Source organism: Phoxinus phoxinus (genome assembly GCF_949152265.1).
Source record: "Phoxinus phoxinus genome assembly, chromosome: 17".
Lineage (NCBI taxonomy): Eukaryota > Metazoa > Chordata > Actinopteri > Cypriniformes > Leuciscidae > Phoxinus > Phoxinus phoxinus.
This window is the reverse complement of record NC_136892.1, coordinates 25,865,488-25,892,493: the sequence shown is the minus strand read 5'-3', so window position 1 is coordinate 25,892,493 and position 27,006 is coordinate 25,865,488. Positions and strand designations below refer to the sequence as shown.

Here is a 27,006-nt window from a genome sequence, read left to right as displayed (position 1 = left end):
TCAGATGATGGACACTTTACTATCCCATGAGGCCACATGAGATTATTTGTGAATGGCCGTGAAGGGACACAACTGATGCTGGTACAGCTGGTCACATGATAATGAATGACAACATAGTACGTCCAGATTACATTCATACTACACGCATGCATACTATTTCGTACTTTTTTTTTTTTTTTTAGCAGTCGTTAAGTACTTACTCAAAACAATGAAGTACCTTCTCCAATCTTATGTTTTATGGCTGTCAAGATTAAAACAATAATGTTCTCTGCCTTAACATGAATCATCTTTAACCTGCTAAAATTGTCCTATAAATATATTTTCTTTCCAACTCTGCAATCTGAATAATAAATTTATATATGTCCCAACAAAAAAAGTGGAATAGTCCCGTCGTCAACCGATACTCTTAACACAGTCCAGACGAATCCTATTTGGTTCGTGCCATAGCTAGTCTGAAGTCAGGAATGCGGTCACACAGTTCAAAAAGAGACATCCGTGAACAAAAGTGAAATAAAAGGATTCTTTACAGAACCCGGATTCTTTAACAAACACTATAGTATCTCTCTCCAACAAATTGTCTATTTTTTTTTTCATGTTCATTTTTTTCAAGGAGTGGTTAACTTAAATCCCGCCCTACCCTTGAAGGGGTGTAAACAAAGGAAGATTCGTTTCTGTTTCACTAGGCTGACTCTCGTTGTGAAAAGCTGGTTGTTACATAAAGAACAATGGCAGAATTTGTTAAAGCGCAAATTAAGGGTGACAAAGTAGTTGTGTTTTTGAAGCCGTCCTGTCCTTACTGCGTACTCGCGAAGGATGTTTTGTCAAAGTATAAATTCAAAGGTGGACAGTTGGAGTTGATCGATATAAGTGGACGCAGTGACATGGGCAGCATACAAGACTATCTGCAACAGATCACGGGCGGGCGCACCGTGAGTACTTTTACAATGGAACTTTTTTTTTTGAAGACCGTAACAGCCTACATTACATGACTAAAAAGTGTAATGTGCGACTCTTTAAATAAACTTTTATTTTAATTAGCGAATTTTTAGCTGAGTCACCAAAGAGCATGACCTGCTCACGTGGCCATGAATCATTATAATTGCAGATCAAATATTTAATAAATATATTACAACCTACAAATGCTTTATGAGTATGTTTGATTAATTTCCATTGTCATTTATTAAGTTTATTTAACAGGCTTTTTTTCCATGTTCAATGTGTAGGTTCCTCGAGTCTTCATTGGGGAAAAGTGTATTGGAGGAGGAAGTGATGTCGAAAGTCTTGACCGTTCTGGAGAACTGAAAGGCATGTTGCAGGCTATCGGATCTCTGCAGTGAGGGTATACTTCACAGTCCTTCTTTATGAAATATTTTTGTAAATATAATATACAGCATAATTACACCAGTGGTTCTCAACTGGTTTTGCTTCAGGGCCAACATTTTACATTGGACGTTTAGTGGCCACAGTGCCAAAATTGTGTATTGTACAAAAAAAAAAATTGTTTTAACTTACTTTTCTCTCAGCGTCAAATAATTTAATTTCACAAAACATATAGTCAATACAAAACATATTTGTCCTGTCAGTAGCATTGTTTTTCCCATCATCACCAACCATATCAAAACAGTATGCCCCATTTTTAGGTCGCAACCCATCCGTTGAGGACCACAGGTTTAGATTTAATCACAGACTCTCAGAACAAACACGCATCCTTCTAAAATGTCTTTATTCAGCATGAGATGATGGTCAATAAAACTGGACTAGACTAAAGACAGCCAGAATCGGCTCTACGTTGACCACACCAACTGCACTAACAGGCGATCCACATGCTGGACGCGTACTTCGTATGTTATTAGTTGAAATAAAAATCTCAGATGTACATGTTACAAAAATAGTTGCATCAAATTCAAATCAATCTCATGGTGGGGGGGGAGAAAAATAAATAAATATTTGAAGTTTATTCAAGTCATATTGCCGGAGTAACCACTGAATTCATAAAGAAAGAAATCTCACCATGACAAAACATGGCTGACCATGAGAGTGAAATATCAATCTCTGGAGAGAGTATAAGGTCGACCCTACCCTGTTTAATACTTTGGGGTTTAATCCATCGCAGAGGAAGTTTATTGCACCAATCAGGTGTAATCGTTTGTACAGAAGATACAGTGTCCACACATAGAAGGGCTCTATATGCCACCGTCACACAGGATCCACTCAAATCCAGTGAGTTCACAGCTGTCCGCTTTATATCACAGGCTCAGTGGTCGAAGTTCATGTGTAAATACAGTATATCAGAATCCACCAGAGGTCAAACATAGGTCTCTTTTATCCTGTATGTAAATGAATCTTGCATCCTCTGTTTTTCGCCCTCCCTTCCGGTCCGTAGGGCGTCGAGAAGGGGTCACATGATGCTGCAGCGAGACTTGCGGATCTGCCGCCTGCGTTGCTGGTACTCGCTGAGCTCCTGTAGGTAACCTCTGGAGGGCCAGCGCAGACGTTCCACCTGCTCGCGCTCCTCATCTGGCAAAAAAAAAAAGCATCATCGGGACTATAAGTATTGCGACAACATCTCCTGGCTGCGACCCACCCCTTCAATGCATTTAAACGGAGCATTGTATCCGTCCACCAGATTTCTCTTTATGTCGAAATTGAATTGAAACGCACTTCAATTGAAATGTAGGCTGAACATGTAATTGTCTCTATAATGTCTATGTGTTTCTCATTAGATAATGGATTAAGAAATTATAAGGTTGCTTTAAAAACTTAAATGTAGCATGATGAAAATAAAACTTTTCCTGTCACTGCTTGCTTCTTGTATTCATTGACTCACAAATCTATACACCATTCATGAGGTGACACTGTTTTACTTATTTGCCAAGTGCATGTGGAAGGGCACGGTGTACTAATAGGGTGTGAAAATGATTCATTCGTTTCAAAAGTGACCTTACATTTGCTCTTAGTGTTTCATAATAAAGCTTTTGACAGAAGCCGGTCGTGATTTGCATGGGCTTGTCTGCAGCACCAGCTGTTCGGGGCGCTGGTAACTGGTTTTTGTAGCTGTCAGAGATAATTGTGTGTGCTTGTATTCTAATGCGCTTAAACATCTTTTCCAGGTGGTCAAGCGGACGGCTCACCTGATAGCTCCAGGAAGTCAGGCTTGTGGCTGAAGATCAGGTAGTTATTAGCGATGAAATGGAGGAGCCAGACATATAGCTGGTCAGCGTTGTGACACTAGAGAGTGACAAAAGATCAGATAGAATGTTAACTAACAAACAAGTTGGAAGTTTCACAGAAGGTATTTTTCAAATAGCAAACTACCATACAAATATAAATTTTTAGCAAATTTGTAAGCAAAGCCAAATGACCAATTTTTGGAACCCCCCATTGACCTAATACAGGTGATAAAATGTGTAGTTTACATACTAAACTACACATTTTAAGTAATTTTCAGTAACGTTACTTAACAAATGCTGAAAGAAAATATAAATAGTAGGGGCCGTTTACATGACACCAACTAAAAAGGAAAACAAATTTAAGCGTTTTGTAATGTGCATTTTACACAATAATGGCATTTTTGGAACTTGAAAACTCAAACTTTTGAAAACAGGTTTCAAAGTGCAAGTTTTTGAAAATGATACTGTTATCATCGCCATGTAAATTAGTTTAAATTAGTTTTCGCAGATCCATGTGAACTGGGGTTGTTTTGACAACGTTGTCGTTTGCACGACAACATTTTTTCTGTTTTTAGTACATCGCTGTAGTAGTGTACCCTTAGATGAAAAATTTACAATTTAGAAAGCTAATTGAACGAAGTTAAATAACTGACAAAAGGATTAGGAAAAAACGACTAAAATTCAAATGAAAACTGAAAATATAAAAATTATATTTAAAAAAGCGAATTTAGCGAATTAAACTTTTTATGCGTTTTGGTCGTTCATTTACATGACAACAGCGTTTTGGGTGCATGGAATATAAATAATATGAACTTTTGAAAATGGGTTTCAAAGTGGTTGTATTAACTTTTTTTTATTATTATTTTTTATACAGTTGAATTATTGAAATAATATGTGCTTACAATCAAGTCTTATATTTTAGTGGCAACTTATATGGAATTATTGCAAAAACAAGACACTTCAAACAACAATAACAAATTCTAAACTTTGACAGAAATACTGATTTAATGTATTTTATAATGTTTAAATGCATATTCACAAAATATATATGACAACAGCTGTTATAGGAGCAGATAGCCTCTAAAGGGCTGGATGTATATGGTTATTACACTTTTTTTATAAAACTGTGTTTCCTACAGATTTTTCTCTAACCAGCAGATGGCAGATTCTGCATCTAACACCTAAATAAATATCCAGAAACAACTCATATTTAATTTTGATCATTGCAATGTTTTTTTTTTTTTTCATAAATATGTGCAGTAAATGGTAAACAAAGTAATTCATATACCCTAATACACAGCATACACATAGAGATGAGAAGAAAAAATTATTTGTATATTGAAAAATCGTTTAAATCCTTAAAAAAATCCTTGCACATAAAACAAAACTGACGGGAGAAGCTCTGTTGACTGGATCTAACACCCTCATATCTCCATCGCTGTAAGTTACCGAAAGCAAAACCACACATCCAAACCAACAACACATGGTTGACACACATTTGTGCAGCGCAGAACGGCTCTCACACACTGTATGACGTGACAGACTACTAGTTGTCCAGTGTGGGGTTTTTTTCCCAAGAATGCGGTTGTGAGTCCTGGAAATGTACTTGTGTGAGTTTGGTTCTAGAATGCGGTTGTCACTATAGCCTACCGTAAATAACTGTGAACGTATTAAGGACTCAAATACTGAATGCAGCACTGACAGCTGTATTCTCCTGCTGTGTGAACGTGGCCTTTATAACATCCCAGTACTGTTCATTTTTCTTCCATACAGAGATTTACTTTTAAAGAGATATTACGGAACGTTTTTGAAATTTCCAGTGCATGTGTGAGGTTAAAGGACACAAGCTGTTGAAGCTCCGCCCCCTGTGCCGGGAGCAGCAGCTCATTTGCATGTAAAGGGACACACACAGAAACGGTGTGTTTTTGCTCACCCTCAAAAAGTGTCAATTTTAACATGCTTTATAAAAATATCTGTGGGGTATTTTGAGCTAAAACTTCACATACACACTCTGGGGACATCAAAGACTTATTTTACATCTTGTGAAAAGGGCTTTTTACCACCCCTTTAAAAGGTAATCAAACACACCCTTTGACCCACCTTTGCTTTCTTCAGTAAGCGAATCACGCTGATGCCCGTAGACACCAGCTCTCGGCTGGGCATGTTCTGAAGATACGCGCAGACACACACCTCACACAGGTGCTGCAGTCGTTTCACCTGGTACATCTCTGCGCACACGAGCACGGCCATGGCCTGCAACACACTGGCTGAACACACAACACACACACAGCCATTAACCTCGGCTCATATTTGCCCACCGTCCGTCAATCAAGCTCAGTCTTTTTTCTCAAGTGTTGTTTAATGTCTTTGATATGAACAGCAAAGCATCAATCACACACTGACTGACAGAATGACAGAATGAGTAAAGCAAACTGACATTCTAAACCATTGTTTAAAAACAAATATGACCTGAATCACTGCATGTCATTATGATTGAAACATCTGGATTATGTTGCACTATACAGCGGATATAAAAGGCCATTGTTAGGCCTCTTCATAACATTAAATATTTTATTACTTAATAATAAAAATATTAAGAACCATACAGTAGCATTCAAAAGTTTAGAGTAAGCATATCAGAGTAAAGAAATTAATACTTTAATTGAATGTGGATGCTTTAAATTGATCAAAAGTGACTGTAAAGACATTTATAAATAATTTTTGAAAATATTTTTATTTCAAATAAATGCTGTTCTTTTGAAATTACTATTAATAAGAAAATCCTGCAAAAAATGATCGTGGTTTCCACACAACTATTAAGAAGCACAATTGTTTAAAAAAAAATTGTTTTATCTTTCCAGGCCCAAACCTTTAAGCATTCATGTTTTAAATAACATTATTTTATGAAGCACAATGAAAATTCCAAGATTTTTGGTTTAAAAAAAAAGTGTTCATTCATCCTCTAATCATAATGTATAATTTGATACTCAGACATTGGTACAAGATTAAGTCTTCTGAATCACATAGTGTATTTTAGCATAGTTGAAAAACTTTATTGACCAATCAGAATCAAGATTTAGAGGGACAGTTCGCTCCAAAATGAAATCACTGTCATCCTTTACTCACCCTTCTTGTTGTTCCAAACAAAAAGAAGATATTTAGAAGAAAAAAAAATGTGGTTGTTATTTTTTTGTCCATACAATGAAAGTGAATGGAGACCAGTATTGTTTTGGACTCCACTGACTTTCATTGTATGTACAAAAGCAGAAACATTCTTCAAAAGATCTTTAGTGTTTAACAGAAGAAAGAAAGTCTTACAGGTTTGGAAGGACATGAGGATGAGTAAATGATGACAATAGACCTTCTTCACAGCAGCGCCATCTTTGATTTTTAGCGGGAATGAAAGTATGGCTGTGAGGGATGGACATCTCTTCAGTGGCTTGTACTGTTATTTAATGTGTTTTTGGATTGTTCTGCTGACAAAAGAAATTTCAGTAGACAAAAAACTACCAACAATCTGATCTGTGGAAAAGTAGGGGAGAGTGGGGTAAGATGAGCCAGTTTTTACTTATGTGGATCTCAAGGCAAGGGAAATTGAGACAGAAGTACAATGAAGACATCCACTGTTAATTTGGGATGTTGCCTATAAACTGAAAATTAAAAAATGCACCTATGACAAAGAGCCTTGAAAATATGACCTCAGAAAAAAAAGTGTACATGTGAATCAACTTACCCCAGGTTAGGGGTAAGTTGATTCCAGTCAGTGGGTAAATTGAGCCGTCTGGGGGTAAATTGACCATCCTATCTTTCACTTTTTTATGCAAGCATAATAATAAAAAAGACTTGCCTCTTTAAAATAATAATTTAATAACACACTTACCTTTCTAAACAATGTTAACCCTCTGGGGTCTGAGGTGTTTTTGGGGCCCTTGGGATGTTTTGAAATGCCCTGACATTTGTGATTTTTTCAGTTGCTTATACACATATTAATAGCAAAGGTGGAAATGCACTATTTAGCACAAAACAGGGCTACCATAATATGTGAGCAACATGTATGTACATGTTTGTATTTTTGAGAGAATAATGTTTATGCATGGTTATTAAAAAAACAAAATCTTCTCCCCAAATGTGTCACTCGTATAAAGCACAATACAAATAATTTAAAGAGAAGGCTTATATTGACCTTTTAAAATTTAGCTTACATCTACCTTGTAAATATATGTTTTGCTATTTTATTAAAAAGATTACAATTACAACAACAGTTACAATTTCAACAATATTTCAAGTGTACTCTTTCTTTGTAAAAAATAAATTATAGGCCTACATTTTAGTATATGTATTAATGTATTTGAATATAGCCTACGTTGATGACTTTATTTTGACAAAAAAAAATACTGTGTAGCCTATATATATATATATATATATATATATATATATAATATAGGCTATATATATTGTATATATAGGCATATGAGCAGAAATTGCTAACCTTATTTGATGTAGCAGTAGTCTATTTTTAAAAAACTTTATAATTTATCCAAAACTAGTCAACAAAATATTGTCTTTCATATTTCGGCCGACTGTAGGCTATCGTTTTTATGAAATATTAGGGCATATAAATGTTAATTGCAGTTTAATATGTTGCTTATACAAATACATTTTATTTCAACACATTTCAGTCGATTTTCTCCATTTCAAAAAGGTTGAACCACTGGTTCAATTTACCCCACATCATCTGGCTCACTTTGCCCCATAGTCACCATTTTTGGTAAAAACGACCTAGCTTAGCAATTCAGGATAACCTTTAGCTTAATGATTCACATGGTTTTAAATGTTGTCAAATCACCAACATGTACCATACACAACTTTAGACCTAGATCATTTTGCTGTGACAAAACGGCTAATATACCTGAAATGCAGAAAATTTACTTTATCAAGCAAAAAAGATGTTTTTGTGGAAAAGACAACTTCCCTTTTGTCCCATGTGCTTCACATCTTCACAGCAATATATAAATGATGGAGCCTTTCAAAATGTATGGTCCCATGACACCAAATGTGCATAGTTGCCTAGAAACAGGGGGTGGGTCAACTTACCCACTGGCTCATTTTACCCCACTCTCTAAGTGATCTAGGAGCTTTATACAGTGGATCCCATTGAAAACACGGTAAGTCTTTCCCTCACAGCCTCGCTTTCATACCTGTCATTGCGCCGCTCTGAATGAAGTCTATTTGCATTTTTATCCATTTTAAAGGTCTTGAAAAGCACCTCACCTGGACAGCAGGTGTCAGTGTAGAGGTACTCCAGGAAAGCTAGGAAGGTATCAGACGAAACTCCGTGGATTGGCACCACGCGACTTCGCGCCTCTGCGTACTTCCCGCTAAACATGGCAGCCATAACATCGCAGCGGGCCACAAGCACGGCTCTGTGCGCTGGCAGCACGCTTCCTGAAAACACACGCACGGCATTACAGAGGAGCTCTGACACACACATACGCGCGCGCACACACACACACACACACACACACACACACACCCTTCTCTTGTACTCACAGTACCACTTTAAACTCAGAATCAATGTGCCATTGTGTGTTTCAGGGTTTGTTTTTGTTAACTAAAACTAAAATTACAAATCATTAGAAATATTGCTTTAGCAACTAAATAAAGTAAATGAATAAAAAGTACTAAAATTACTAAAACAAAAATATAAAAACCAATTCAAAATATGAATAACTACTATTATAGTGTATAAATAGCACACAATGGTGTGTTTACATGTCCATGCACATGAAGGGTTAGCATCGACTCTTGCCTTGGACCATGAAGATGACATCAGAGTACAGAGGGGAATTGAAGAGGCTTCCCAATGTCAAAGGACCTTGTTGAGAGCGGGATGTGGGTGTGTCCCTGGGGGCCTGCAACCAAAACGAATCGACACTGCAGTGCACAATTTGAGGCGATGAATACTGTTAGTACCTTGAACATTTATAATTGAGAAACCAGGTTAGCCGTGCAAATCCTTGGAAAAAATCCACAATGGATTTACTGTAGTAACACCAACTGCAGGTGTGATATTTGAAAAATGGAAACCGTAATAATAAATAATCTTCCTACTATTACATTTATGGCATTTGCAATTGTAGATTTTATACAAATGCCATAAATGTGCTAGAAGTAGAAATGAAGATTGAAAATAAAAATCATACCTGCAGTAGTACTGGTCAAAAGTTTGGAAACATTACTATTTTTAATGTTATTGAAAGAAGTCAAGCCTGCATTTATTTGATCAAAAATAAAATAAAATAAAAGTAAATTGCAAGTGAAATATTACTATAATTTAAAATAAGGGTCATCTATTTGAATATACTTTAAAATATAATTTATTCCTGTGATCAAAGTTGAATTTTCAGCATCATTACTCCAGTCTTCAGTGTCACATGATCCTTCAGAAATCATTCGAATATGCTGATTTATTATCACTTTTGGAAACAGTTTGCTGCTTTCTTTGTAACAATATACGCTACCGTTCAAAAGTTTGGGGTCCGTTCTTTTTTTTTTGTTGTTGAAAGAAATCAATACTTTTATTTATCAAAGATATGTTCAGTTGATAAAAATTGATAGTAAATTTTAATATTGTTAGTAAAGATTTCTATTTTTAATAAATGCAGTTCTTTTGAACTTTTTTATGGATGTATATATAAAACACAAATGAACAAAAATAAATTAGAATGTAATGTTAATCAAACAACTAAAGAAAAAGAAAATTACACATTGGTCTTGACTGAATAACTTCAGTAGCTTTAAAAAAATAATACATGTATAATTAATTAATTCATGCAACGAAAACTATCCAGTGTATTGTATTTACAGTTGATTTGGTCATATCACGACACCCACCTAATAATATAAATTATATTTTAATATAATTATTATTTATAATGTATTAACTTAGACTAACAAATGCTAATTTATCTCAGTAACACACTCATTTCTGGACACTTTTGCTTACAGAATAAATTCATAGGTAAATAATAATAAATAAATAATAATAAAATCCCAGAACAGGCAATTTCTGGCATTGGTAGAAACTCAGTGCTGCAACCACACCAAAAGATGTCAGTATAAAAGTCTTGAGTCTTGTATCAGCCAGCGAAACAAAAACTCAGACTGCATCCGAAATCATATACTTCCCTTCTATATAGTAGGCGAAATATAGGATGTGACAAAAAAAAAGTATGTCCAAATTCATAGTATCCAGATAAAAAGTATGCCGGATGACCGACTACTTGCGGCGAGATTCTTAAGTGCACATCCAATGGACACTATACTATCCCATGAGGCCACGGGAGAGGATTTGCTTTGGGGCTTTTTCGCGAGAGAATTTGTAAATGCCAGTAAAAGCGACTTAACTGACACTGGCAGGTCACATGATAATGACAACATGTAGTACGTCCGGATTTCATTCACACTAAACGCATTCATACTACATAGAACATACTTTTTTTTAGCGCTTGCAAAGTAAGTACTTATTTAAAATAATTACCTACTCAAGAGAGTATGCGATTTCGGATGCAGCCTCAGTTCTATAGATCCAATCAGCCTCCTGTCTGTCAGAGTGATACCTTTTCTCTCCCAACGAATGAGCGTATCCGGTCCATCAGCTGGGCCACGGCCAAAGGGTTCTTCAGTTTTTCAGCGATGGCTTCCTCCAGGTATTCCCATTCCCAGGCCCCTGCGAAGAAGACACATCACCATCACCAACACGCACTGACCCGTGAACGCATCCTGCTCGCACGTGCATTAACTGGCTGTCCGGCTGACCGTGGAGCAAATCTCGACCTTTTACACTGGATGCTCAGATCTGCTGGACTTTCACTAATAGTTCAACCTCTCAGGGCTGGTGAATTCAGTCACAACTTTAAAAACAAGGCTGTCAGAGCCTTTTCTTCACGATGTACTATAGCAGGCGACCAATAATCTGGTGTTTTCCATAATAATTAAATTGTGAAAGATGCTTTTTCTTCTTCTTGGTGACAGCTAAGAAAATTAAACCAATATTTAACTTGTTATATTAACTGTTATTTCATAGTGAAGGCTACAGTTCTATCACATACAAATTTTCATCCATCACAGCTCAGGTAATATTAACCCAGCCTTATTCATAAATCTGTCTAGACTGACTGAGCGGGGATTTGGTCCGAAAGAAACCATGCACAATGAATTTCTGTGCATCATTTCTGTTAATGTAACGACCCTTGGCTCGAGGGAGGAAAATGGCCTCCGCAATATCACATGATACATCAGCGAGCGGGTGAGATGGTCTCATCAGTATGGGCATCACCTTCTCACCTTCTGAGCATTGCTTCACTGATAAATGAGTCTACAATATCCATTCCTGTTTCCTGAACTGTTAAAGCCTCCTGATTGAGATGCATGTCCATCCACCCAGCCTCCATTTTGCATCAGAGGTTCCAGAGAACGGTGAACAGGAGGTAATGTTTCCCGGTTTATGAGATATTCATTTTTGTGGCGGGCTTATACGAGGATAGAATCACAAGTGTGTATTCGGGTGAATGTCACGAAAACATCCAGAACACACATGAGAAACGTCCAGAATACACTTCAGCCCGAAATCAAAAGAGAAAAATCTAGTTTGCATATAGTAAATGCTCTGTAAAATTATTTTCATGACATTTAAAAGTGATTTCCCCCTCATTCAAAGTTTTAAACGTTGTTAAATTTACAGTACTTGTTTAAAATGACACGAGATGGCTTTTAAAAAAGCTGTTTTCACATGGAGTGCGTCGCCTCTTGGAGGCGGCCATGTTGAGATCACATGACCAGCTGAATCCTTCTTGCTTTATCTTGGTAAGCTCCTTATTTTCAGACAGTTCAGCTCACAGAATAAATTAAACATGGCTGACTGTGAATAGCACATTTCTACAACAGCATCAGTAACTAAAAACATTTGCTTTTGCGTGATGCTGTATTTATACCACTAGGTGTCAGTAATATGTACAGTATACACCATATAGTTACGTATATATAGGAAGATTAAACGTTTGCCATATAGCAGCCAGCATAAACAAAAAATTACTGGGTGCAATCCTCATGAATCTGTGATAACCTTTATTTTTTTGTGTTATTTCCACTATTCTGAGTGGTATGTCATTCGATTTTGTACTGTAAATATAATTTAATAAATTAAGGCAGGAATAAACATTTTTACAATTTAAAATGTATTGAATACTTGAATTGAATTACTTATTGCATTGTGGTGAGGAGAATTTCTTAGGAAAATGTACTTAATTGTCATAAAACAATTATGTCACAATGCTAAAAGTTTTCTGTTGATTTTGGGGAGAAATAAAGGCTTTATTTATTTTTGCATTACGGTAGTGAGAATTTGTGATGAAAATGTGCTTAATTGTCATAAAAACATATTGTCACAACGGTAAAAATCTTAATGTCCCAAAAACAACATTTTATTTAAACAAAACCATTTTTTATTTTAATGTTGGGTTATATGACATTTATTTATTTTGATTTATTATTTATTGTTTGTTTGTAATGGGAATTTGGGAGGGAAATTGTCATGGTAATAATGTCACAAAGCAACAAATCTTAATGGTCCAAAAACAGTCCATTTTAGTCAGTCAGAATTTTAAACAAACCATATTTTTTTAATTCTTTCCTTTAAATTTTGGAATAAAATATTGCATATTTTGACCATAACCTTAATCTCAAAACATTTTATAGAGGCACATAAACTCAGCAAGAAAAGAAACGTCCCTTTTTTCGCAATACTGCATATTAAAGATAATTATGAAAAATCCAAATAAACTTTAAATCTTTATTAGAAAGGGTTTAAACCATGTTTTTCATGCATTTTCAATGAACCATAAACCAATTATTAACAATCACACCTGTGAAACAGTCTTTAAGACACTAACAGTTTACAGGCGAAAAAGTGAGAAGACATTTCTTTTTTTGCTGAGTATACATACTGGTTTCTCTCTTTCATTTTCCTCATCTGCATGTACAGTCAGTCACACACACACACACACACACACACACACACACACACACACACACACACACACACACACACACACACTTAAGCAGAAAAACAAGCGCACACACACACACACAGATCTCTCTGTCCTCCCAACCATGATAATCAGCCTCCAGGGTCTCATAGAGCGGACTGCCGTCATACAGGCACGCGTAGAGAACTATAAATCAAACAGGCTTTAGACACAAACAGACAGCCTCCAAACTAAAGCCATTTTAATATTGAAACAATCCTATAAAAATCATTCTTTTTCAAACACAAAAGAAAACACAATTGCAGAGCTGAAGAGATAAGGCGTTGAAAGGGAGAGAAAATTCCAACCGTAACTCAATTATGTCGACTAAACCAGCAGAACCGAGGAAGCATTTTCAAACTGTTTCCTTCAATAATGCTAATCTCGCTTCAATATTTACAGTTGTGACAGGATTGAACATGGAAAAAGAAACGCCGCCGGCACACCAGCAATAAAAGCTGTTCCCAGAGGAAATGAGCTCTTTCATAGCTCAGGAGAATAGGTTCTCTAATCAAAAAATAAATAAATAAATGTGATTATTAGTGGGGGATTTCATAGCTCAGGAGAATTAGGTTCTCTGTAAATAAAAAAATTAAAACAAATATTTAAAATATTCACATTATTACTAGTGTATTTTTTCAAGAAAATCTGAGAAGCAGGAGACTTGTGCAAAGGTCTCCATTTGCTCTCCATATAATCTCATTTCCGTCTAACAGAAACAGCTGAGTACTGAGAAAGAGATCTCATCTGTTTTTTTTCATCATATGAAATTTAAAAGCTACACTCAATTTTTTCAAGATTTATGTATTTCATGTAATAGTAAAATTACATCAAATTGAATTGAATAATCCTTACATATTATTCATATTGTGAATTAAGAATTTTAATGAGTAAAAAAAAACTAGAGCTTAAAGGGGTGGTTGAATATGATTTCACTTTTCTAACTTTAGTTAGTGTGTGATGTTGCTGTTTGAACATAAACAACATCTGCAAAGTTACAACGCTCAAAGTTCAAAGCAAAGGGAGATATTTTCTTTTAAAGAAATCGCTTTTTTAGGACTACACGAAACGTCGGGTAAGGACTACATGACATTCCTCCGGGGTCAGTCAATAATTGTATCCCTTTTTTCCTGTGAAAAATGTTCCTTGAATGTGACTCTGCACCCTTGCTTCATTTAGTATACGTGAATTCATGAATATGCAAATGAGCCCCGCCTCCACTCACCCATACAAGCTTGTCTACAATTCGATGTATCAGAACGGAAATGCGTTTTATGTATTGCTCTCTACAGCGTCAGACACATAACAGTAATTATGTTATCAAACAGCTAATAATGTGTTATGTTACATGAACCATGTTCCCGTTCGCCATCTCATATATAACGGGATAATCTGGCTTCTCTCGAGACTCCCCGCGTCACACAGAAGTTAATGATATGCTAAAGCTCGCCAGCAAATACGTGATTGGTTATAAGGTAGTTTGTGACGTCAGAAACACCAGCGATTTCAAACCGCGTTTTTGAGACTGTCTTTTTTTCACTATAGTTTTAAGGAGAAAATACTCAGAAATGGTGTTGACTTATGAATTTGCACATATAGACATATAAACAACATTAAAAACTTGATTTTCACCACAGGGGGTCTTTAAGTTGAAGATTTTTTTTTATTAAGCTCTATTTAGTTTTTTTGCTCTTTTAAAATTCTTCATTCATAATATGAATATTATATAATAATTATTAAATTCAATTTGATGGAATTTTACAATCAATTAAAATGTGTAAATCTTGAAAAAAAGGCTTCAACCTTTTTTTGAGTGTCTAAACGTCAATATATTGCAACCTTTATCAAACAGCCGTTGCCTTGAGCAACACCAGCCGTAATATCGCAAGCAGTGCACGTTCTCTCTCACCTCTGTAAAGAAACATTAACGTCTCCCACAGGCATAAACACAGCAGCGGGTCCTTCACAACCAGCCGTGAGAGGTGTCCAGGAGGGTGCCCGTCAGCTCTGGGTAGATCATCTACACCTCCATCCCAGGTGGACAAAAGCGAGTGGGGGGGTCCGTCTCTTTCCCTACAGGTGCAGCGCGAGATGGGCCTTTCCCAGGCTTGCCGTCCCACCAACAGCTGTCTGAAGTACGGGCTGATGGTACACAGAACAGACGCGTGCGCCCAGCCCAGCTCCTTCCCAGCGTCCCCGGCGTAGAACGCCACGTCTGCGAACTGAACGCCGCGTTCGAGCAGCCACTGCAGGTCCTGAGAGAAGCTGGACTCCTCCACTCTCACCGGGGGAAGACGCGCTAGAAGACATTATAGAACAGCTGTATTGCACAGATGTTGCTCTTTCATGGCTCAGGCGACTAAATGTTGGTCGGATTCATTCATCTATTAACTATGAACTCAGATGTTTCTCCTTAAATACCTTAAAATAGACACAAATGAGACGGCAGTAAGTAGATGAGAAATGAGTTCAAAGGGAAATCTCTGACTTAGTCTGATTGCAGACTTTGGTGTCTTGACTGCATTTGTTTGATCAAAAATACAGTAAAATACTGTGAAATATTATTACAAATTAAAATGACAATATGAAAATAAAAATTTAAAACCACAGTTTTTCAGTGTCACATGATCCTTCAGAAATATGCTCAAGAAACATTTCTAATTGCTATCAATGTCCAAAACGGTTGTGCTACTTAATATTTTTGTGGAAAGCATGCTAAATTTTTTCATGATTCTTTGATGAATGGAAAGTTCAAAATTACAGGATTTTTTGGGGAAAAATATTTTGCAACATTATAAATGTCTTTACTGTTACTTTTGATCAATGCATCCTTGGTCAATACAATTATTATTTTCCTTCGAAACGTTTGAATGGTAATATATCAGATTACTGGGGTCTTTTTCCCAAGAAAAGCAATAAAAGTAGGTAAATAACAACAGTCTCCATTTGCTTTCCATTTAATCTCATTGATGCCTGAGAAACAATTGAGATCATAGTATTATAGAAATCATAGTTTGTTGACATAAGTATGCTAAAGATGCTCGGACAGCATACTATTTCCAGTGTACTTTTTTTTTTTTGTTTTTTTTTTATTCCAACATTCATGCTTTTCTAGTTAAAAATATATTTTTACATTCAAGTCAGAATTCAAAATAATATTCCCAAATTCCAAATCATAGTAGGATATGTTGAAAAAAGTCTGGAAAACCTCTATTTTCAAAGTATGCATCCTTGCACGTGTTCAACATTGCTCCTGGCTGTTCGAATGAATTTGAATGCTGTCTAGGAGAATCAACTGAGATATTAAAAAGATCTAATTTGTGATAATTGTTTCCTTTTTACTTTTGGAAGCACAAAGGATGTGAGCGAGATTAAGATAAAAGGAATAGTTGAAAGGGAGGGAGAAACAAGGTGAGCTAAGCAGAGGAGGACGATGGGTAAGGAATTTTTTTAGTCTGATGGAAACAAGGTGGAGAAAAAGGATGATGAGACAAGCAAAGCAGAGAAGACGGGATGAGTAAGGGAAACTGTAATAAGACGGGAGCGACAGGAGAAGTGACGTGAAAGCAAATCCCGAATGAGGAAAGGGAAAATTAACACCAGGCATTAAAACGAAACAGAACAAGTACAACACACAGATGTTGTTTATTCATCATGTCTGTATTATAGGCACATTTTTTTATATATTACCGCTGTACTTTTATGCACTCGTCCATAACCATTCATTTGAGGCCACACCAATGGTTTCCCAGCATTCAATACCCTTCATATTTTATGTGCTGTGCTCTATAAAAAGAGCCTAAGTGGTGCTGGAGCCACACCAGCAGACTACAGAAAGCCTTGGCTTCTCTTCCCAAGTGTCAGTGCTGGTAGCAATGCTCATCTTGTGCAGAATGCTACTAGCCTTCAGCAGACCATCCTTTATCTAAATGGCAGACGAGTACATTGACTCAGTTACTGATGAATATTGCCATTTTGTGCGTATTGTGCTGCCTGAGTGGTTTGCAGAGAAGATAAAATGCCCAGCAAATTGCAAGTAGTCAATAGTGAGATTAGCCAAAATTATGCAGGTTTGAAGGGAAACAGAAAAGTCGAAAGATGCCTAAATATCCTTTGGTAAAATGGAAGGTCGACTTTAAATACAAACACTAGACGCATAATAATGAGGGAAAGCAGCAGCCACTAACCTGGCTGGTCCAAATGAGGGGGGCGGGGCTCGTTGAGCCTGTGACCTCGCCGTTTGTCCGGCCGTTCTTTGGCTTTCTGCTTCAGACACTGAATCATGAAGTATTCCAGCTGTGTGAAGATTCAAAGGTCACGTAAATAACATCTAAATATACCACAATCACACCAGGAGTATTATAATGGGATATTTGTGGCTATTTAGATGAAGCGGACTGTCAAAAAAAAGTGCCAAAATTTTACCTTTAGGGGTACAACAGCTTGTCGATGAGGCAGTACCCTTAAAAGGACAACTTTGTACCTTATCTACCCATAAAAGGTGAACATTAGTACTCTAAAGTTACTCATTTTGACAGTTTTTTTGTTAGATGATTTGTGCATTAAGTATGAATAGTGGTAGATACAGTTTGCACCAAGTTCAAATAGCAACAAATAGCGATAGATGTTAAATTTTAAGTTATTGACAGGCGACACAATGGTTTAAATTGCTGATTTAAACATTGTTGAAAACATTTGGGATAATGTAAGTACACAATTCAACAAAATATGTAACATTGTTCTTGTGGTTTTTGGATATTTTAATCAAAAAATCTTACATATTGTGCCTTTAAGGGTTCTTTCCGGAATATCTTGCCCCATAGACTTCCATACATTTCTATAAAAATGTTTTGCTTGGGTTTACAAGCTTAAGAATGAGAAAATGATTGGCTCCTTATTGCACGTAATAGATAATAACTAGAAACCTTAAACGCTCTCAAAATATAAATTCTAATTAGCCATAAGCTTTTATCCAAAATGACTTACAGTACACTTATTACAGTCCCCCTGGAGCAACCGGGGCCCAAGGTCTTAGTGGAGATGGATGGGTTTTATGTTTCACCCGAGGCATGGAGTTTTTAAATGACCCCTTATAGGTTTGACCGTCCAACCTTATGGTTACTAGCCCGGAACCACTAAACCTCAAGTAGTTCCTCTGCATACTAATGAGACTTTTTAACAATGATTAAGAGAGAAGGAGACACTTACCACACTGCCAAAGTAACGACCCACAAAAAAGTTGTTTAGAGAGGGCAGCTCCAGGTAAGTGGCCCCCAGGTCCCTGGACAGCTGGAGCCCCTCACTGTGGGGCACACAGCTGCTCCAGTCGGACGCACACAGAGGACATGTGCACGGCGGGCCTTCATCTGTGTAAGATACACAATAAAAACGTGATATATGCATATGCAAACGCATTACTGAGGCACAGCACAAATGACATTTGTAGAGCAAGGGGCCAAATAAAGCAGGCAAACATCTAGATTCGGACTGACAGAGACTACATAACATTCAGAGCCATGTCAACTGGCAGACATATGGAGCGATGGAATCAGAGTCTTTATTACGTAACAATGCATGCCAGCTCAAGTTTATACCAGCGTAAATTTAAACATCATGTGTTAGTGGGGACGGGTGGAGAGAGAGTGGCAGTGACAGAATGAGAGAGCAGGATAGCTGGATAAAAACAAAGTGTGTGTGAGTGTGTGTGTGTGTGTGTGTGTGTGTGTGTGTGTGTGTGTGTGTGTGTGTGTGTGTGTGTGTGTGTGTGTGTGTGTGTGTGTGTGTGTGTGTCAGGAGGAGTTTGCCGGCCAGTAGGGCGAATGCCTCAGGGAAAAGAAGAGCTAGTAAAATGATAGCAAGAAAAGACAGCTAAATGGATAGAGAGATAGATTGAGTGAGAATGGAAGAGTGGAAGAAAAAGACGTGAACAGGACATGGGAAGGGAGAGGTATGAATCACTGTAGCTAATAAAACCCCTCCAGAGAAACGGAAAAAGATGTACTGTGTGAGTATGTTTTGACCATGTTTACACTCTCATTTTGCCTTGGGTCTCTCCAGTACCGAGCAAATGGAAATACAGCCCGATTATAATGACATGAATTCATTAGCATCAATATTACTATTGCTCATACTTCTATTAGAAATAAACAAACCACTAAGTGTAAGTCCTAAAGGTATAGTTCACCCAAAATTTTTAATTCTGACATTATTTACTCAACTCATGTCGTTCCAAACCTGCATGGCTTTATTTCTTCTATGGAACTCAAAAGAAGATATTTTGAAAGTCATTGGGTTCTGAATAACATGGGACTCAACTGTCTTTTATTGTATTTTTCAAATATCTCCTTTCCATAGTATGTTTACATGCACTCATTTTCACCAATCAGAATAAATCTAACCCGATTTCAAATTCTGAAAGTTCTGTTATGAACCTGTTGCAATCCGATTCACATATTCACTGTAAATAATTTTATGATCAATAAGTTATGACAACATACAGTATGCATTTACATAGCTTTATCTCATCAAAATAAGTTTATTTGAAGTAAACTTGTTTTATAAGTAATCTTGTGTCAGTTTAATGTAATTTAAGTTGAAATGACTTAAACATCCAAGTTGATTGTACTTAAAAATTTAAGGCAGCTACCTTTTTTTTACACTGTTCCTTTGCATTCATTTACATGTATTTAGAACAAAACTTCAGAACATGTGTAGGCGCTACGTTTAGAACCGCGAGAATATCACCATTGCTGCTGTGAGCTAATTGTCATTTTTGCCTTGAAGACATATCTAAAAAGAAAAATGTCTTTTTAGCAAATATTAAGTAAATATACAGTCTCATCCACTGACCAATTCGTCGTAAGACATTAGATATTAATAAATATGAACATTCGTCTGACAAAACGTATGTAAATGTAGGTACTGCACATGCATGCAAGTTATTTTTGAATTTGATTAAGAAAATAGTTACTGTAGATTCATGTGTTTAAATGCGTAATTGTTTCCCTGTTGATCAGATTATTTCAGGTCTACACCACTCCTAGAAATTTCATTCATATTGAGTTTAATTGGATCGTCTGAAATTTGGCTTTTCAACCTGATTGAGCTATCAATCTGATTATTTGGGTGCATGTAATCGTAGCTACAGGGAAAAAAAGGCATAGAGGTTTAGAATGACATGACTTTGGGTGAACTATCTCTTTAAACTTTCTGGATAACTCATTCTGCATGGTTTGTAATGCACATGCTTGTTGCTTTTCTTGTGACCGAGCGTATGATCCCCACCTGTAAGAAACAACCTAGCAATTGCATATCAACACCCTGACAACACCCTATAGCATCAAACTGAGCTTTGCATGGGCAAGCAACACACATTATCTTCACAGTATAAAAATATAGTTATGACAAACAAACCTTTAAAGCATTTTGTCAGCTGAGCTCATTTGACCTAAAACATTTACTCCAAGTAATTTTTTCTGTAAATTCACGGTTTCAAATTTTGGTTAATAATCATATGACATGCAGGTAAACTAAATATTTTAAATAAAATAAAATGTTTATATTTTAGTAAGTGTTTTTTTTTATTATTATTATGATTATTTTTTTAATTTAACATTTTTATTAATTAATTATTAGCTTTTCATCAACTCGCGAACCCCAGTTTAAAGCTGCAGTCCGTAGTTTTTCCTCTTTGTTGCCATCTCCGTTCGAAATCTGCAATTGGAGTTATTCAAGGAATTATCAAGTTTACGTGGGATGTGCCTCGGCACGGCACATCCAATGTTTTGAGGAGAATGTGCGGCTGTCAGTCGCCGCGCCATTGTGGATACTGTCATTCGGAATCACAGATTATACTTTTTGGAAGTATGACCAACATAAGAATTTTCACCGGAAAATGTAATCTGAACAAGTAAGTAACATCCACTTTCGTTCTGACCAACTAAGGAAAAAAAAATATTGCTGTAAATCGCGCTGATTAAATCTAACGATCGCTTATCATATCACGTCAAACCTTGCAAATCATACTTTGTTCTCAAATGGTTAATGTTAACAACATCCGCATTGCGTGACTACATTTAATGTGTATTAGGGCTACCTGTAGTTCAGTAGCTTATTCCGTAACTATGAATTAAGCGAACAAGTGCGCTACTGTTGCATAATTGAACCATTGAAATTTCGTACCTGTCCAGCTGAAAAAAAAGCCGCCTGTGTGTCCGTTTTGAACCCCTTTAAAACACTGAGTTCAAACCACCTTTCAAAAGCCCTTCCGATATTTATCCTTGTTTTCGCATGGGCCGCTTGCAGTCTCTTTTTTCTGTAGCCACTCCGAAGTCCGAAGTCTTTTGCATTTTACATCGGATGAATCTCCAGTTGTCTCTGGTGATTGTCGTTTGAACCTTTCTGGATCCGTCATCAAATTGCTAAGTTTAATTATATCAAGTACTGTGAGAAAAGGGTATAAATCTCCACCTCCAACATCCACACACGCAACATAGCCTACTAGCCGAGACACCTTCTTTATGTGTACAGATGTGACATGATGACGCAAAGACTTGTTCGAATTTACTCCGGAAATCCACCAGTACCACCGGAATTAAAAACATTACTACAAGCTTACCGTTTTGAATCAAGCTACGGCAAGCAGATAGTTTTGAACACTGACTAGTTTATGTACTTGCTCAAAAAAAAATTTGGGATAATTTTTAACCCAAAAAAGTTACAGGCTACAGCTTTAAGAAAGCATGCTACAGGAACTTTTTGCAATGCATTCGTTCCTTCTCCATTATCCTTCCGGGATAAATGTTGTAGCTGTATGAAATCGCATCTTGAATTATACATCTCAAAGGTCATGCAGTGAGCAGAGAGCCGCTACAGTGAATGGAGCCAAATCTGTGGTCTAAGTGCTTTGAGTCTATGAGTCTATAAATGTTTACCTATGCTATGAGCATATTCAACAAACGCTCATGGAGCGACCGTGCTCAGCACATCAAAAGAGTGCCAAATCTCAGCTCGATCAGACTTTTTTTCCTTTTCTTTGAAGTCAGAAGCTTCTCATTTGCTGCTGTGCTGCTTTTTAAGATAAGTTTTGCTCGGTTGTACGATTTAGGCCTGTCCCAGACGAAAGATGAACAATTGTGGTGATTTCTGTGGTCGTGGCTCCTAAACGGTGGTCGTACAGTGAGAGAGGTTCAAAGATGGCCATTGTCTTGGCCTTGCAACCAAAGATAGTCTGCAATCATTTTCTGACAGTGTCATAAATCTAGCATGCTCATCTCACAGTGCATGTCGTACCCAAGTTTATTAGATCACGCCGATTTATAATGATCTTACAGGATTACCGAAATCGGACAGTCTGTAGTAGGCATAACCAGTTCAACATCACAGTACCATAGTGATTCTGTTTCATCCATTTGAATTAATTGAACGTTGCATTTTAGGAATGTTTAAAAGTCAATTTAGGTGTCTAATACTTTGATTGACATGAAGTATAGGCTTTCATGCATACCATCATTACTGCTCGACATTATTTGCTCTGCTTACAGTACTAAAGCTCACATTCCATAAGCAAAACCATATGCCAATTTTTAACCAGAGTTTAGTTAAATTGTTTCCATTAAGTCCATTATCTTCCACATCTGCACTGCAAAGGCTGACTATCCTTTAGTTTTCTTTAGAACTTCATAAAATAGAAAAAAATAATTAAATGAACACTAAACAAATCCAAAACAGAAACAGCAAATCACGTCTCACCATTTAGTCTTGCCCCAATGGCTACCAGAATCACAGGAAGACCCCAGTGTCGAAGAAGAGGGCGAAGTCTTGGAGCATAGCCGTTTCTGACCTGCTGAAAGGCCAGTTTGTCGTTGACCGAGTACTTAATGACCACGATGTCGGCCTGCTCCAGAACGCTCCGCACGCTCGCCCAGTCACTGTCCAAAAGGTCCTGCGATTAAAACGGAGGATGAAATGACCTGTGATGTTTTAGAGGGCATATCTCAGTAGCTCAGCATCTGTTCCACCAATCAGCTTATGGATATCACTTCTGTAGCTAAATTCCTCTTAGTCCTCCAATCATTGTGAAAACAACTCCCTTCCCAGAGTCTGCAGAAACCCTAATCCTGCTTTTGAATCCCATCATCCCTCTCTCATTCACTCTGTTACTCACCCAGCTGGGACAATCCCGCACCATCACTCTGACATCCCCGAATACTCTTGACTGGTACTCTATAAAGGCAGGGTTCAGGGGATGTCTTGATGGCGTCATGGAGTTTGGATCCAATTCCCGAGCTCCGTGGCCCAGGTAACTCCACAACAAACCACTTTGGATCTGTCCCGGGCCGGCAGTCTCATCCCCAGGACCGACGCCCCCAGGACACTCACTACCCAGGGCCACTATGTGTATAGACCTGCAGCGGTTTAAATTACAATACAACCGTTTGTCTTTATATAAGCAGACAAAGCCTAGCATTCACACAGTCATTGACTCTACATTTTTTGTAATTTTTACAAAAGAAACTCTAAAAATGCTTCATTGTTTACAATTAACCAATTAACAGGTTTAATGTAGCATACATAGCTTACCATACACAGTGAATACTGTAAAATACTGGTTAATATATGGCTTTTACAAGTAAAAACTATGAATTACCTATAAACAGATGACAGAGAAAGCTGGATCTCACAATTTAAAATAAATCAAAATTTGTATTTAATTTTAACGGGAAAAGAATGTAAAAATCTAAAAAACTGTAAGTAGCCTAACCTTACATAAATAAAACCACAGTAGTTGTACTGCTAAATAATGTTAAAGATAAAAAAAGATAAGTTTAAATTAACAAATTAATGAGAATACTTAAAATATACTCAATAAGACAATACATTTTTATGGGAAAAATATTACAAAGATTTTTTATAAAGGTTCATTGGTCAAATATGCAGGGCCAAATAATAACATATGAGCCCAAAATGGCTCATATTATTATTGCATGTTATAGTGCATTAATACATGCATGTATTATATTCATATAGTGCACATTTTTATAATCTATTTATCGACCATTTTCTACATAGTAACTGTTGTTATTATAGCACACGCAACCTATGCATGCGTGCAAATGTCAATGCATAGTAGCCTAACAGTTACAGTGCATTTACCTCAGTGTACTGTAGCATAACTGTCAATTTTGCGCTATTGGGGCTTCAGTCATGGCAAAGCATGAATCATATGCATACTTACATGATCACAACAGCAGTCCGCTGGAACAAGGCTCGCAGAGCACGTACTTCAGCGGCGGGTTTTCACATCAGTCTCCGGCTTTTTTCCGCAATGAAGGTCGGACACGGTACAATCCGTCAGCAGAATGAAAAAGCGAACGGTTCATTCATTAAACACGCGCTGTAAAAGTGAAAGAGTGTCAGGTGCGCAACGATCCGGCTGTAAACACACACATCCAGGCAGAAAAGATCCAGTGGATCCTGCGCTAGAAGAAACAAGTTCATACTCCACAGAAAACAGGGATCCGGCGTTTCACGGGACGCATGGCACGGTGTGAGCAGTGTAACCAGACGTCACTTGAGCATAACGTCAAAGCTCATGGGTCAATGAGATAAGAATATAGGGTAAAACAAGAAAGACCAGCGGCAGCGCGAGTGGGAGCCTCCTGACTCAGCAAACGATAGGACGGACGTGAACACTTGCTGTCCACACCGCACACAGGCTGGTCGTGTTAGTGCTGTGCCTCTGCTGTCTTGTCTGTTCAAACCAATGGCACTTTCAGTCATTAATACATGATAATATAAAGTCTTTGACTGTTACTCCCAACAAATAAAAATGCAGTCTCACTGTCAAATTTTCACAAGCATATACGCTCGCATGCAAAACAAAACACATTGGTTCTGGGCCCCAGGGAGCCCCCCAGTTCTTCAGTGCACTAGCCAAAGTCAAAAAAGCCCACCGCAATGCCAGACGGAGACATGGCAGGGGCCCGTAGGGGCACCAAGAGGCCCTTTGGGTGTGAGATAACAATATTTATGCTTTGCTTTCACAAGCAACACTAATTAGACATGCTGCATGCTGACACCACTATGATTCGAGTGGGACGCGTGTACTGACCCACACAACTGTACTACCTCAATATTATGGGCTTTCAATGCACTGATCCGCTAATAAAAGGTTGCAGTGGTAATAATAGGCATTTGTTGCATGAAATAAACAAATAAACATTGATTAGACTCCATATTTGAGCATTACTTAGGTTATCTGCCAAGCTAAAACAGCATACTGTATATATATACACACTGTATGCACTGCTGTTCAGTAAGATTTTTTATGTTTTTGAGAGGTCTCATGCATTTGATCAAAAATAATACATTGAAATTGTGACATATTATTACAATTTTTATTTTACTTATTCCTGTGATGGCGAAGCTGAATTTTCAGCATCATTACTCCAGTTTTCAGTCACATGATCCTTCGGAAATCATTGTGATATGCCGATTTGTGGCTCATGAAACATCTCTTATTCGTATCAATGTTGAAAACAGTTGTGCTGCTTAATATTTTTGAGAAAAAATGATACCTTTGAAATGATACATTTTAAATGTCTTTACTTTAATGCATCTTTCACAGTTTAGTCCAGATGATGATGACGAGTCCAAAAAGTTTCCAATGAACAAAATATTTATTAATAAAACAAACTCTGACAATACCTGACCATGAACTGAACATGAGGAATTTAAATACACAATGATAACAAACTAAATGACAAACAGGTGTGTTGATGGCACGTTTCCATAGTAACTAATGTGCGGAGGGAATATAACAAAGGGAACATGTAACTGATGTATTATATATATATATATATATATATATATATATATATATATATATATATATATATATATATATATATATATTTATTTATTTATTAGATAGATAGATTAAAAAAATAAATTAAATGATATATATATAGAATATCAGCTCAATCCGCCTCTCAATATAGTGAAAAACAATCTATTTTATCTGAGAATATAAACATTTAAAATATTGTTTGCAGTAATAAGGATTTTTTCTAAATCTTTTAAAACATTTTTCGTTACCTGAGGCCCCCTAGAGAGCCACTGGTGTGAAACAAAGGTGTAGTAAATTCAGAGTCGATCTCCTTGAGGCAAAGTATTGTACGGTTTAAAAATAGCATTTGACCCTATAACCTAATCTGCAAAGAATAAAAGCTGTTGTTTGTTCTCTTCGTCTCCAGGAATTAGTTGCCATTAGACTTCCACAATTCTATCCCAACATGCCATTCATAAACAACCAGCATTACTTCAGTAAATCTGACACTTCTATTTTTAGCCAAGTGTTGTGTATATTTTAATTTGCCTTGTTTGCCATGCACAATATGACATCAAAAAAGCCTCAGCACCCTTCAGATCCTCTCTGAGATCCCCAAAATAGCATCATCTCCCCTGAGCCGCAGCGTATCTAAGCTCCCATTCCACCTTATTTCCATCAGTCAGTCTGTGATCTCCTGAAAGGATTATTTTAATTCTACCATAACAAGCTTTTTATCCAAACAGGTCTAATATAGTCCACTACCCATCGACGTTGAACACAAAGAGAAAAGCTTTGCATTATCGTTACATGCAGGAAGATTGCTGAATTATAGGATGCAATAGAAGTGTTATTTCATATCATTGGCCTACACTGACAACCTAGAAACAATTTGCATTCGGATAATGCAAGTACATTTCAC

At 36.9% G+C, this 27,006-nt stretch overlaps 2 protein-coding genes across 2 annotated transcripts; one reads left to right on the top strand and one right to left on the bottom strand.

The window, feature by feature from the left end:
- The first annotated feature begins 646 nt into the window (after window positions 1–646).
- Window positions 647–2,798, top strand: glrx (glutaredoxin (thioltransferase)). The gene is made up of 3 exons (XM_079587086.1): window positions 647–929; window positions 1,224–1,339; window positions 2,384–2,798. The coding sequence occupies exons 1-2, from the start codon at window positions 726–728 to the stop codon at window positions 1,335–1,337; spliced, it is 318 nt and encodes a 105-aa protein (XP_079443212.1). The 5' UTR covers window positions 647–725; the 3' UTR covers window positions 1,338–1,339; window positions 2,384–2,798.
- On the bottom strand, window positions 1,517–25,013 carry rhobtb3 (Rho related BTB domain containing 3). The gene is made up of 12 exons (XM_079587076.1): window positions 24,492–25,013; window positions 23,421–23,661; window positions 23,006–23,198; window positions 18,464–18,621; window positions 17,443–17,551; window positions 15,165–15,554; window positions 10,790–10,899; window positions 8,980–9,082; window positions 8,442–8,615; window positions 5,271–5,437; window positions 3,132–3,228; window positions 1,517–2,517 (listed from the first exon to the last, which is right to left on the bottom strand). Coding segments are annotated over exons 1-12 (1,863 nt in total). The 5' UTR covers window positions 24,494–25,013; the 3' UTR covers window positions 1,517–2,398.
- Window positions 25,014–27,006: the final 1,993 nt, after the last annotated feature.